This window comes from Hyla sarda, chromosome 2, assembly GCF_029499605.1.
Source record: "Hyla sarda isolate aHylSar1 chromosome 2, aHylSar1.hap1, whole genome shotgun sequence".
Lineage (NCBI taxonomy): Eukaryota > Metazoa > Chordata > Amphibia > Anura > Hylidae > Hyla > Hyla sarda.
The window spans coordinates 221,775,833-221,790,728 of NC_079190.1; the positions used below are offsets into that span (position 1 = coordinate 221,775,833).

Sequence of the window (14,896 nt, forward strand, 5' to 3'; positions counted from 1 at the left end):
TTTAAGATCGAGTACGAGTACCGATACTTTAATTCTAGTACTCGCCAATACCAAGTACGAGTACTTTTATTTTAAAGGGAATCTGACAGCAAGGTGAAGCAGTTTCTGGTGCTGTTTACCGTATGATATGTGGGTTCCTTGTTGTGTACAATGGAGGCAGCTGCTGTAGTATGAGCCAAGATTTCTCTCTTCTCCTTTGGGCAGAACAGGGAATTTGCATTGGCGGTGAGACCGATGATCACATGGTGAGCAGCAGTAGAAACCGGCACCTGCACTACCTACTTATAAATTCAAGTTAGTGCAGGTGACGCTGCTGTAAGATTGTCTTTAATAGTAGGTAGTATCCCCTTGCAGTCATTAGTAGCAGCCCCCCCTGTAGACAGTGGGCCCCCATTTAAACAGCAGCAGGGCCCCCAGTTTAGACAGCAGCAGAGATTTATCAAAACCTGTGTAGAGGGAGAGTGGAGCAGTTGCCTAGAGCAACCAATCAAATCGCTTCTTTTATGTTTCAGGGGCCTTTTTCAAAATGAAAATAAGCAGCCTGATTGGTTGCTATGGACAATTGCACCACTTTTACTCTGCACTAGTTTTTATAAATCTCCCCCATGTGCTTTGTTTTGTTTTTTTAACTTCAAAAAGGATATTTCTTTTTTATTTTTTAACTTTTTTTATTCATTAAAAGCATAGTGCAAATGAAAACACTAAGGCAATTTTGTATTTTCATTCTTTAATGTTATAAATGCAGTCAGTAAAGTGCTAACATTAATTCATTAGAAAGCATGCCAGGCGTTAGTATTGTCAGAGTTTTTTATACAAATGATTGTCTAAAAATATCATTATTACTTGGTATCAATGTGATGAATCACATGTTATCAATGGGTCTATGAGCGTCTCGAAAGGGCAGTACCCCACTGGCACCTGAAGTTTTACCTAACTTTTTTTTGAATGAAGCGAACCGTGTAACAGTGTATTGTAGTGCTATTAACCCAGTAGATCATGGGTTACCATTAGTAACAATATTAGTAAAATACATATTTCTGGATTTCGAATAGCTTTTTTTATTTAACTTAATAGCTTTGGGTGTCCTGATTCCAACAATGTTTTTATTTTGTTGCTATGCCCTTCAATTCCAAAGATTTAGCTATTTGGTTGACTATCTGCACCTGGACTGTCAGATGGTTCTGGAACTTTATTTCCAAAAGGGGTGTGAAAGCTCCTTTCTCCCTCCCATTTGTTTTTCCTTATAGTCTTTGGTAGAGATGAGCGAACTTACAGTAAATTCGATTCGTCACGAACTTCTCAGCTCGGCGGTTGCTGACTTTTCCTGCATAAATTAGTTCAGCTTTCCGGTGCTCCGGTGGGCTGGAAAAGATGGATACAGTCCTAGGAAAGAGTCTTCTAGGACTGTATCCTCCTTTTCCAGCCCACGGGGAGCACCTGAAAGCTGAACTAATTTATGCAGGAAAAGTCAGCAACCGCCGAGCTGAGAAGTTCGTGACGAATCGAATTTACTGTAAGTTCGCTCATCTCTAGTCTTTGGTCTTACGTCTGGTTGGTGTGTCTGTGTATCTTGTTTTGGGGCGCTATCTTTGCTTTAGAGCCTGTTTCTTGATTGTTTCCCCATTGGTTATTATTCTCTTACTTTATTGCTTATTTTGTTTATTTTGATGTATGTTGTAAAATTTACATCAACATGCCTACTGTTGGCTTGAGATGTTGTTCTCCTGTTCTTACTACTTGTATTTAAAATTATTTTCAATAAATATACAGTAAAAAAAAAACAGTGTGTGGAAGCTAGACTTAGAGGGAGTAAATATGAGGCTAAGGAGGTGCGAGTCAGGCTGACACCCACTTACAACAATTTTTAAAATAAAAGTTCCCACCCATCTGACTATTCAGAGAAAAAGGCATATAGTTGATCGAAAAGTAAAAACCTATAATCTCAGGAATGGAGAGGTGTAGGAACAAAATAAAAACAGTATTGGAATCAGTGCAACCGATGCTACAAAATTATTATTTTTTAAATACTGACCACAGGACCCTTCAATGCAATTTGTCAAAAACCTGATTTAGACATCTTATTTCTCTGTCATTATTTCTTCTAAGGGGTTGCCCGGTGGAATAACATAAAACAAATAAGAAAGGAGGACAAATTGGATTAAAGGGGTACTCCACTGGAAAACTTTTTATTTTTTAAATCAACTGGTGCCAGAAAGTAACAGATTTGTAAATTACTTCTATAAAAAATAATCCTTCCAGTACTTATCAGCTGCCATATGTGCCATAGGAAGTTCTTTTCTTTTTGAATTTCCTTTCTGTCTGACCACAGTACTCTCTGCTGACACCTCTGTCCATTTTAGGAACTGTCCAGAGCAGGATAGGTTTGCTATGGGGATTTGCCCTGGACAGTTCCTAAAATGGAGAGAGGTGTCAGCAGAGAGTACTGTGGTCAGACAGAAAGGAAATTCAAAAAGAAAAGAACTTCCTCTGTAGTATACAGCAGCTGATAAGTACTGGAAGGATTAACATTTTTAAATGAAAGTCATTTACAAATCTGTTTAACTTTTTGGCACTAGTTGATAAAAATTAATAAAGAAATGTTTTCCAGTGGAGTACCCCTTTAAGTCTCTGAACAGGTATTTCCTGTGCTGAGGTGGGAACCAAAAGTATAAATCAGCAGGAATTGGGCACCATCAGAATGGCAGTGAATCTGAGGTGAGTACTGTTTTTTTTTGTTGTTTTTACCTAGTTAATCTTATTTTATTTTTATCCTGCCAGACAACCCCTAAAACTTGACATCTCCCTAATCCCGTCCAACCATGTGTGTAACAAGAGGTTTGTCAATGCGGTAGAGATACTCTGCTGGATGAAAATATCCAAGGTATTGCACAGAATCTGGTGTTGTGTCATAATGGTAGTGTCCTCCTTCACCATGGTGACTGAAGCAATGGGTATGTTCAAGACGTAAGTCAAACCCCTATAAAAAAAACATACATCGGTATTAGAAAAATTGCATTTTTATCATTTTGCCACCTATTTGAATGACTACCTTTTATGGGCAGAACCTAACGTTCTCTTTCATATGTTTTACAAGACAGTCCTTGAAGACTGACACTATAGATGGCCACAAACAAAAGTGCCTTCTACTCATCCATTAAGAACAAGAGGCAGTTTGATTTAGAAAAGAAGCAATATTATACAGTGGGGCAAAAAAGTATTTAGTCAGCCACCAATTGATTGTGTAAGTTCTCCCACTTAAAAGGATGAGAGGCCTGTAATTTTCATCATAGGTATACCTCAACTATGAGATACAGAATTTGGGGGGGGGGGATACAGGAAATCACATTGTAGGATTTCTAATTAATTATTTGGTAAATTCCTCTGCAAAACCTAGTGAATGACCTGCAGAGAGGCCTCTCTCATCTTTTTAAGTGGGAGAACTTGCACAATTGGTGGCTGACTAAATACTTTTTGCCCCACTGTATATATGGAGAAAAAGGGGATAGTTGGTGCATAAGCAGACCGAGATGACACAAGATTGAAGCAAACGTGTCGCCTAGATTTTTGTTTTACCAATTAGTCAGATGCTAATTGCGTCACTAATCTGCTTCACTTTTCTATTTATTTACTTTTTTGTATTTCTTTACTTCTTTACATTATTATGGGGACTGCCCTTTTGACGTTTTTAACAGCATTTAGCGAGAGGCTATATAGCAAGCCCCATGAACACAGACACAATGGACTGGTCCAGACCCTGTTCACTAGAATGGAAACATTTTCTGGCATGCTCTGTGACAAGTCCAGAGGTAATTCCACAGGGGGGGGGGGGAACCTCCTGAGCTTGAGCTATTCTGAATGGTGGTGGATCCTATGTTATCTAGCTGCTGGTGTCACCCTTCACTGTAATCCTGTCTGTGATGACAAAGAGTAAACTGCTGGAAATGATCAGTACAGAACACACAGGCTCAGCTTATTATTATGCCTTGTGACCAGAATTCTAACTGCAAGATTTTAGGATTATTTTATAATATAGATAAGTAAAAAAAAAAAAACACCAAATAAATCTTCATAAATATGATTAACCTAAAAAAAAAAACTTCATTTAAAAAAACAGGTCATTTTTTGTTGACACATTCCCTTTAAAACTGACAGGCAATAATAATCTTATATATATATATGGCCAGCTCAATAGCAACACAGTATTTTACAGGTGTAGTTTTTACTTGTTTATGCAGTATAAGTGTTACTGCTGTGGTAAGGTGGATCCATTGACCTGCCAGGATGATGGCGTGGGCCGTACCAGGGAGCGGAGTCTAAGGTGCTGCTGGTTTTCACCAAAGCCCGCCGCAAAGTGGGATGAACTTGCTGCGGCAGGCAGCACCCAGGTCCCTACCCCTGGTATGACTTGTCCCCTCAGGCAGCAGAGGTATAACGTGGCACAGGAAGGTAAAGGCAGAGACGTAGTCAGGACTGGCAGGAGGTCAGGGCTGGCAGCAATAAAGCAAGGTCAGGTCCCATTGCAAGAAGGTCAGAAGACAGGCGGCACAGGAGCAAGATCAGAATACATAGCAAGGGGTCAGATACACGGCGAGGAAAGACACAGGTAAACGCTTTCTCTTAAGCAAACTAGGCACAAAGATCCGGCAAGGATTACAGAAAGTGCAGGGATAAATAGGGTCAAATGGAAAAAGCACCAATCAATGGTGCACTGGCAGACACGGGGAGCAGAGGAGACAGAAGAGGCAGGAGGTGAGGGGAGACCCGGAAGTCGCATGCCGGCAGCAGGGACATGGATGCGCTTGTGGTCAGCTAGTCTGACCACAGCACTGTCTGTGACAGTACCCCCCTTAGGTCTCCCCCTCTTTTTGGGCCACAGGAACCGATGAATCAGACTTTCCAAACCCCTTCCAATCCACCAAGAAGAAGCGTTTTTCTCTGACGATCTTGGTGGACAAAATCTCCTTAACTTCAAAGATGTCAGAGAAGCCAGAGACATGAGAGGAAGAGACATCCGCATGAGAAAAACTATTAAGAATAAAGGTTTTGAGGAGAGAGAAGTAAAATGAGTTCTGAATGCGAAGAGAAAGAGGCAGATGGAGTTTGTAAGACACAGGATTAATGTGTTGCATGACTTTGAAAGGGCCCAGGAAGCGAGGACCCAATTTGTAGTTGGGAATCTGTTGTAATTTTGCAACAGCTGCAGATACCCTGGTTGGGAAACACTGCAGTAAGATGTCTCCCTGCTCCCCCCCCAGCCTTTTACATTCACAACTTTGCAGTCTAATAGACACAAAATGTAAAACTGCAGCTGACTTCTCCATATGTACTATATCTGTTACGCCTAGCGCTCCGGGTCCCCGCTCCTCCCCGGAGCGCTCACGGCGTCTTTCTCCCTGCAGCTCCCCGGTCAGTCCCGCTGACCGGGAGCGCTGCACTGTCATGGCCGTCGGGGATGCGATTCGCACAGCGGGACGCGCCCGCTCGCGAATCGCATCCCAGGTCACTTACCCGTCCCGGTCCCCTGCTGTCATGTGCTGGCGCGCGCGGCTCCGCTCTCTAGGGCGCGCGCGCGCCAGCTCTCTGAGACTTAAAGGGCCAGTGCACCAATGATTGGTGCCTGGCCCAATTAGCTTAATTGGCTTCCACCTGCTCCCTGGCTATATCTGATCTCCTCCCTTGCACTCCCTTGCCGGATCTTGTTGCCTTGTGCCAGTGAAAGCGTTTAGTGTGTCCAAAGCCTGTGTACCTGAACTTCTGCTATCCATCCTGACTACGAACCTTGCCGCCTGCCCCCGACCTTCTGCTACGTCTGACCTTGCCTCTGCCTAGTCCTTCTGTCCCACGCCTTCTCAGCAGTCAGTGAGGTTAAGCCGTTGCTAGTGGATACGACCTGGTTGCTACTGCCGCAGCAAGACCATCCCGCTTTGCGGCGGGCTCTGGTGAAAACCAGTAGCCTCTTAGAACCGGTCCACTAGCACGGTCCACGCCAATCCCTCGCTGACACAGAGGATCCACTACCTGGAAGCCGAATCGTGACAGTAGATCCGGCCATGGATCCCGCTGAGGTGCCGCTGCCAAGTCTCGCTGACCTTACCACGGTGGTCGCTCAGCAATCGCAGCAAATTGCCCAACAAGGACAGCAGCTGTCGCAGTTGACCGCCACGTTACAGCAACTTCTGCCTCTGCTACAGCAACAACCATCTCCTCCGCCAGCTCCTGCACCTCCTCCGCAGCGAGTGGCCGCTCCTAGCCTCCGCTTGTCCCTGCCGGACAAATTTGATGGGGACTCCAGACTCTGCCGTGGATTTTTGTCTCAGTGTTCCCTGCATATGGAGATGTTGTCGGACTTGTTTCCTACAGAACGGTCAAAGGTGGCGTTCGTGGTAAGCCTTCTTTCAGGAAAGGCCTTGTCTTGGGCCACACCGCTCTGGGACCGCAATGATCCTGCCACAGCCACAGTCCAGTCCTTCTTCGCTGAAGTCCGGAGTGTCTTCGAGGAGCCAGCCCGAGCTTCTTCTGCCGAGACTGCCCTGCTGAACCTGGTCCAGGGTAATTCTTCAGTGGGCGAGTACGCCATCCAATTTCGTACTCTTGCTTCCGAGTTATCATGGAATAACGAGGCTCTCTGCGCGACCTTTAAAAAAGGCCTATCCAGTCGCATCAAGGATGTGCTGGCCGCACGAGAGATTCCTGCCAACCTCCAAGAACTCATCCATTTGGCTACCCGCATTGACATGCGTTTTTCTGAGCGACACCAAGAGCTCCGCCAGGAAAAAGACTTAGATCTCTGGGCACCTCTCCCACAGCATCCTTTGCAGTCTACGCCTGGGCCTCCCGCCGAGGAGGCCATGCAAGTGGATCGGTCTCGCCTGACCCAGGAAGAGAGGAATCGCCGTAGAGAAGAAAATCTCTGTCTGTACTGTGCCAGTACCGAGCATTTCTTGGTGGATTGCCCTATCCGTCCTCCACGCCTGGGAAACGCACGCACGCACCCAGCTCACGTGGGTGTGGCGTCTCTTGGTTCTAAGTCTGCTTCTTCACGTCTCACGGTGCCCGTGCGGATTTCTCCTTCAGCCAACTCCTCCCTTTCAGCCGTGGCCTGCTTGGACTCTGGTGCCTCTGGGAATTTTATTTTGGAGTCCTTTGTGAATAAATTCAGCATCCCGGTGACCCGTCTCGTCAAGCCGCTCTACATCTCCGCGGTCAACGGAGTCAGATTGGATTGCACCGTGCGTTACCGCACAGAACCCCTCCTGATGTCTATTGGACCCCACCACGAAAGCATTGAGCTCTTCGTTCTCCCCAATTGTACCTCTGAGGTCCTCCTCGGTCTGCCATGGCTCCGGCTTCATTCTCCCACCCTTGATTGGACTACCGGGGAGATCAGGAACTGGGACTCTGCCTGCCACAGGAAATGCCTCTCCCCCCCCTCCCAGTCCCGTCAGGCAAGCCTCTGTGCCTCCTCAGGGCTCCCGTCCTTGTGTCTCCCTGCCCCGTGCCAAGCTTCACCCTCTGCCCTCCCTCCCCATTCCAACTCCTGCTGTACTGCCTGCCGTTGAGGAAACCCTCCATTCTTTCCCGGTGTCCTCATCCCAGGGGAGGCAGTCACCGGACAAAAAAAAAGGGGAGACCTAAGGGGGGGGGGGGTACTGTTACGCCTAGCGCTCCGGGTCCCCGCTCCTCCCCGGAGCGCTCACGGCGTCTTTCTCCCTGCAGCTCCCCGGTCAGTCCCGCTGACCGGGAGCGCTGCACTGTCATGGCCGTCGGGGATGCGTTTCGCACAGCGGGATGCGCCCGCTCGCGAATCGCATCCCAGGTCACTTACCCGTCCCGGTCCCCTGCTGTCATGTGCTGGCGCGCGCGGCTCCGCTCTCTAGGGCGCGCGCGCGCGCGCCAGCTCTCTGAGACTTAAAGGGCCAGTGCACCAATGATTGGTGCCTGGCCCAATTAGCTTAATTGGCTTCCACCTGCTCCCTGGCTATATCTGATCTCCTCCCTTGCACTCCCTTGCCGGATCTTGTTGCCTTGTGCCAGTGAAAGCGTTTAGTGTGTCCAAAGCCTGTGTACCTGAACTTCTGCTATCCATCCTGACTACGAACCTTGCCGCCTGCCCCCGACCTTCTGCTACGTCTGACCTTGCCTCTGCCTAGTCCTTCTGTCCCACGCCTTCTCAGCAGTCAGTGAGGTTGAGCCGTTGCTAGTGGATACGACCTGGTTGCTACTGCCGCAGCAAGACCATCCCGCTTTGCGGTGGGCTCTGGTGAAAACCAGTAGCCTCTCAGAACCGGTCCACTAGCACGGTCCACGCCAATCCCTCGCTGACACAGAGGATCCACTACCTGGAAGCCGAATCGTGACAATATCATTGTATTACTGTAGACAGATTTTTGTTTGTGGGGAGGGGGGGAAACTACAGCTGCTGGAAGATGCCACCCTTGCTCTTCAAAGTGTCACCTTTGCATTTAAACTGTATGTCACCCAATAAGTCCTGTGCACTCTTCCTAATAATTAAAATAGGTCTAGTAGGAACCAGAGTACACTAGTATCTCTCCATGTCCAATGTAAGGAGGGGTAGGAAAACAAAGGTACAGTCACAATTTACAATAAAAAAGACTTACAGGGTCATGAGAAACAAACACCGACTGACAAATGAGAGGAGCCTTCATTTCATAAAACTTCAACCAGCGATCTACATCTTCATCCGTGTTTAAGGGGCAGGCAGAGAATTCACGAGGCTGTGGAACAGGACATTTAGTAGATGTTAAAAATGTCTCTAGAGTCAGTGAGCACAGCTTTAAATAGTAGCATCCTAAAACTGCAGGGAAATTGATATAAAGATGGATGTGGAAATGTAAGGGTATGTTCACACTGAGGAACTGACGAGAAATCATTTCGGTCAGGAAATTCTGCAAATCTGCTATCTTCTGCCTAGATCGGAATTGGCATAAAATTTGAAGAAGAATTTGACACAGAATTTTTGAAAAATTGCGCATAAAAACTTCAGATCACGGCGCAAAATTTTAGCCCTCATACATCCCTGTATATGGAAAAATAAAAAAGTTATAGGGGTCAGAAGATGACAATTTTACACATACTAATTTTGGTACATATAGTTATAATATTTTTAAAGTAGTAAAATAAAATAAAACCTACCTAAATTAGGTATCTTTGTAACAGTATGGACCTACAGAATAAAGCTATGGCGTCATTTTTACCATAAAGTGTACTGCATAGAATTGGAAACCCCCAAAATTTACAAAATGGCGTTTTTTTTCCAATTTTGCCCCCAAAATATTTTTTCTGGTTTTGCAGTAAATTTGGGTGTGAAATGATTGATGTCATGACAAAGTACAATTGGTGGCACAAAAAAAGAGCCTTCATATGGGTGTGTATGTGCAAAATTGAAAGGGTTCTGATTTTTTGAAGGTGATGAGGAAAAAACAAAAGTGCCCAAACGGAAAAAACCTGTGTACTTAAAGGAAAACTAATAGTTGTCGACACTTCATCAACGGGTGGTGCGCGTGGATGAGGTAACTAGGTGTGGAAAAAGAAGGTCCCAGCACTCACCAAATGATGCAATAAATCAAATTTATTATAATCAATTTGATTTATTGCACTTAAAGGAAAACTGGCTGTAGTGCGGGGGACGTTGATCAGTTTGATGCCTACTGTGCCCAGATCTGCCGCCCTGTTTGGTCGAAATCTATGTTTTTCTATATATGCTAATTAGGTGCTAACTTGCACAGGCCGGGGTTACTGGCACTCTGATGTCAGCGCCGCTGGCCGAAGCCACCCAGCTCATCAATATTCCTCCCCTCCCTCCACCTCTCCCTGCTCTGTAATGAAGAGGGAGAAGCGGAGGGAGGTGAGGAATATTGATGAGCTAGCCGACGCTGCGGACGAGTGGCGCTGACATCAGAGTGCCAGTAACCCCGCCTGTGCCAGTAAGCACCTAATTAGCATATACAGAAAAATGAAGATTTCAGCCGGATCCGGGCACGGTAAGCATCAAACTCATCAGCGTTCCCCGCATTACCGGCCAATACCGCTGGTTAGTGTGGGGGGAGCAAGCTGACAGTTTTCCTTTAAGGGGTTAATTCAATGGACAATATTAATAAACAAGGCAGAAAATGAATTTCTTACCATTACATGGAGTTTTGCTTTCCCCTCTTGTATAATGAATGACCCTCCCATGCCAACAGATTTGTCTCCATAATGGTCCTTTAAAGTTTTTCTCATGCAGCTCACAAAGTTGTCTTTACCAGTGCGTCTCTTTACCTTGACTTCAATGACCTGTAAAATGCAAAATGTATTGACAGTGAATTGATGGATTTGTATTATTGGGCATTTGCTTTATTGATTATCATATATATCTATGATTTTTTGGTTGATTCTTAAAGGAGTAGTCTCATGGAACAAAACTTATCTCCTATTCGCAGGATAAGTTTTAGATCGCGGGGGTTCGGGAGCTGGGGCCCCTGCAATCTCCTGTATGGAGCCCAAGCTCTACCGTGGAGCAGCGCATCACGACCCCCACCCGAAGCGTGGTCCATCACTCCCCCTCCATATATCTCTATGGGAAAGCCGTTCGGCTATCTTCGGCTCTACCATAGAGAGAGATTTTTTGTTCAATATAGTTTTTACTTTATTGTATTACATGTTTTTTTTTACTTTTATTAATAAATTATGTATTTTTTTTGATTGTCTTGGATGTAAAGGGTTAAACCTGATTTGCTTAGGTTTTCCTATTTAAACAAATGTGTTTTCTGGTTTTCTTTATACAACTAAGGGTGTGCTGCATCTGAAACGTGTAATTTCCTGTCCTTTATTCTGTTCGTTAATGTCGGATCTGGAATACATTTCCAAGGATTTTAAGTAACATTGCCGCGCTGGATTTCCTTGCTTCTCCTTGATTGTGTTGTCCTGCACGTATACAAGCTGCAGCCAATTCGTGGTGGGTGAGCTGGTGTGCTATCTGTTTGTGCTGATGTTGTTTTGCCTTTTCATGGTTCATATTGTGCTAAGACATCTTTAGTAGCACCTCTATTTATAGAATAAGCAGGGATGAGCCCACATTTCTTGTATTTAACTATAAAAAATAAATATAACAGGAATGTCTATTACACATATTCCTTCTACCAAACATGTATAAAATAATTGGGCATTTCCAGCTTCTCTGCACGTTACAGTAAGTGATAAGCAGCAGGAATCGGGCATCACTGGAATGGCAGCAGAGAAGAATCGGGCAAGTGAGTATCATTTATTTAAAAAAAAAAAAAAAAAACATGTTTTGAACATTTTCTTTACTTCTGAAAAAAACAATTTAAAGAGGCACTGTCATTGTTAAAAACTTTTCATATATTGCAGGACTCATTATAATATGACATTTCACAATATACACCTGATAAAATTTTTTTACATTTTCACCTGAAATTCAAGCTCAAAGTAGCCGCCACTAGGGGTCGCCTGTCTTTTAGCCAGACAGACTAGTCTAGATTTTACAGCATACTGGATACCGGCCGTAAAGCATACCGGTATCCAGTATAGGAGATTTCTATTGTGTATGCAAAACTAGAGATAAAGGATGTGTGGACATGCTGGGAGCTGTAGTTTTACAACAGCTGGAGACAACACTGCTCTAACACAGTTATTTACAAACATTGCAGCTTCAGTTGTTACTAAACTACAACTATCAGCATGCTGAAATAGTCAAAGCTTTCTCGGACTCCTGAATGACAAAAAAGTTGATCAGACATTCAGGAGTCTGTGAAAGATGAATGACACACATAATGACAGCTATGCTGATTAGTATCCAGCTTTACTAGTAGAAGATAAAACAGATAGAACATGTATTCATAAAAATGCTGTACTTTTATCTAAAAAATCAATGCACTAATTTTATAAAGATCTATTCTTATATTTATACATTTAATCCTGTTATGAATTCACCATAATGTCTTCTGATTACTGCAGGCAAGCTCCAAACATCTTTCTCTGTGTAACATGACACAGCATAAAACCAGAGAGGAAAGGGTTACAGAGTAGAGAGTACTGATTGGCTGACTGCACAGGCTTGCTCCTGTGAGGGAGACAGACTGACACGCCCCCTCCAGCCTGCACAATGAAAAAGTAACTCACCAGCAGATAAATGCTTATATCTCTGGATATATAGGTCAGAGACACGTAAAATTTATATGCACATGATCAGGATTGGGTCCTGAGTAACATATCAATTTTTTTTTTTTTTTTGCACTATGACAGGTACGCTTTAATAAATTGCTGAAAGTGACATTTTTACAGGTTACTATTTACCTTTCCTGGGTTCCCCTCACTAGCATACAGATTTGATAGAAGCCCAAAATCATGATCACTGTGCTTTTCCCTGTATTTCTCCAAAAGACAGCTGTTATCTGCCGGGTTGACGCTGGCCAAGTAGTTGCCATTTATAGCAGGTGAAGTTGGGCTCTCTGACTTTATGGAAAATATCATCTGCAAAGTAAAAAGTCGATTTCAGCTTACATTGCATTAATAACAGAACACACAAAGTGACACGTTTCAAGCAGTGGTTTGGCTCGTTATTTTTACTATGAGTAAAAGCCAAACCACAGCTAGAATTTTTTTTAGATTTATGTATACCTAAATTATCTAGGGATCTTTTGTGAAAAAAAAGGAGATTTTTTAATACTTACCGTAAAATCTCTTTCTCGAAGGATCCATTGGGGGACACAGACCATGGGTGTATGCTGCTGTCTCTAGGAGGTATTACACTATGGCAACAAAAAAAGTCGGCTCCTCCCAGCAGGATATACCTGCCTCCAGGCCCTGAGCTAATCAGTTTTAGTACCATAGCAATAGGAGAGGACCGACAGGTCAAGGAAAAAACACGAACTGTCCGAGAACCAGAAGAAAAAGTATAACTGAACACACCCTCGGATAGAGAACCAAAAAGGGCGGGAGCTGTGTCCCCCAATGGATCCTTCGAGAAAGAGATTTTACGGTAAGTATTAAAAAATCTCCTTTTCTCTATCGGCTCCATTGGGGGACACAGACCATGGGACGTACCAAAGCCATCCCTTGGGTGGGCAGATAATCAGTCAGGCAGACGGCTGTCCCACTGCCGCCTGCAGCACTTTACGGCCCAGACTAGCATCAGCCAATGCGAAGGTATGAACCCGGTAGAACCTCGAGAAAGTGTGCAAAGACGACCAGGTAGCCGCTTTGCAAATCTGCGAGGCCGAGTCTTTGTTCTGGAGAGCCCAGGATGCACCAACAGAACGGGCAGAATGAGCCAAAACCCTGAAGGGAGGGATCTTCCCCCTACAGCGATAGGCTTCCGAAATGGCAGACCGGATCCACCGAGAAATGGTGGCCTTGGAAGCAGGTTGTCCCTTACGACGACCTTCCGTAAGGACGAAAAAGAAAGAGGTGATAGAGAGGTAGGACCTAACAGGCCGAACCACATCCAGTTTGTGGAGCAAACGCTCCTTAGGATGAGAAGGAGCGGGACAAAAGGACGGAAGAACAATGTCCTCATTGAGATGAAAGGCCGAAACGACCATAGGCAAAAAGAAAGGGTCTGGCCGGAAGACAACCTTGTCCTGGTGAATCACCAGAAACGGAGAACGGCAGGAGAGAGCTGCCAATTCAGACACTCTGCGAATGGAGGTGATAGCAACAAGAAACGCCACTTTCCAAGAAAGGAGGCGCAGGGACACCTCCCTAAGGGGTTCAAAGGGGGCAGCTTGGAGGACACCCAGAACCAGGTTTAAGTCCCAAGGGGGAGAAGGTGACCGATAAGGAGAGGCAGCATGCGCCACTCCTTGAAGGAAGGTCCGGACATGAGAATTAGAAGCCAGAGGACGCTGAAAAAGAATAGAAAGGGCCGAAACCTGACCCTTTAAGGGAACTGAGAGACAACCCCTGTTCCAATCCCGACTGCAAGAAGGAGAGAAGATGGGGAATGGAAAAAGTAACAGGAGACAAGACCTGAGCTTCACACCAACGAAAATAAGACCGCCAGGTACGGTGGTAAATTTTCGCCGAGGAGGGCTAACGAGCCCTGAGCATGGTGCGAATGACTTGGGAAGAGAAACAGCGGGCTCTCAAAACCGCCACACCGTCAAATGCAGCGACTGTAAATTGGGGTGGCAAAGAGGACCCTGAGACAGCAGGCCCGGACGAAGTGGGAGGCGCAACAGAGCGTCGTCCAGGAGCCTGACAACGTCAGCGTACCACGTCCTTCGGGGCCATTCTGGAGCTACCAGTATGGCGGGAACGCCCTCCACTTTGAGCTTCCTCAGAACCCTGGGAAGGAGCGGAAGGGGAGGGAACAGATAGGGCAGGTCAAACCCCGCCCATTGAATCACTAGGGCATCCACGGCTAGAGCCAGAGGGTAGAGACCACTCACCGGGGTTGGCTGAGGAACGTCTGAGGAAGTCCGCTTCCCAGTTGAGCACACCCGGAATGTGAATCGCTGAAATGGCCGTAACCTTGTTTTCCGCCCAGAGGAGAATCTTTGTCACCTCGGCCATGGCTGCCTGTTGCGAATGCCGCCTTTCCGATTGATGTAAGCTAGGAATGTGGCGTTGTCCGACTGGACGCGGACAGGGCGGGTCTGAAGCAGGGACTCCCAATGAAGAAGACAAAGAAGAATAGCCCTCAGTTCCAAGATGTTTATCGGAAGAAGGGCTTCCCGGGGAGACCAGAGGCCTTGAACTGTCCAGTCCCTGAACACACCGCCCCAGCCCAACAGACTGGCATCTGTTGTCACCACCTGCCAGTGGAGGGGAAGAAATGATCTCCCCTGAAGAAGAGGGGAGCGGAGCCACCAGAGCAGAGACTGACGGATCCGACAAGGGAGAGCAATCTTGCGATCGAGAGACAGAGGAGATCTGT

The 14,896-nt window shown here is 45.7% G+C and overlaps 1 protein-coding gene across 5 annotated transcripts in view; it reads right to left on the minus strand.

Annotated features, from left to right (window-relative positions):
* Positions 1-1,933: 1,933 nt before the first annotated feature.
* C2H11orf54 (chromosome 2 C11orf54 homolog) overlaps positions 1,934-14,896 on the minus strand; it is a 101,330-nt gene continuing 88,367 nt past the window's right edge. For 4 of the 5 annotated variants that reach the window (XM_056556456.1, XM_056556455.1, XM_056556453.1 and 1 more), the window contains 4 exons: positions 12,313-12,489; positions 10,144-10,293; positions 8,619-8,735; positions 1,934-2,977 (listed from right to left, as the gene is read on the minus strand). In XM_056556456.1, coding sequence (XP_056412431.1) covers positions 2,804-2,977; positions 8,619-8,735; positions 10,144-10,293; positions 12,313-12,489 — 618 coding nt within the window. In that variant the 3' untranslated portion in view covers positions 1,934-2,803. The remainder of the gene's footprint in view (positions 2,978-8,618; positions 8,736-10,143; positions 10,294-12,312; positions 12,490-14,896) is intronic. The other variant, XM_056556457.1, reaches the window with a different exon arrangement.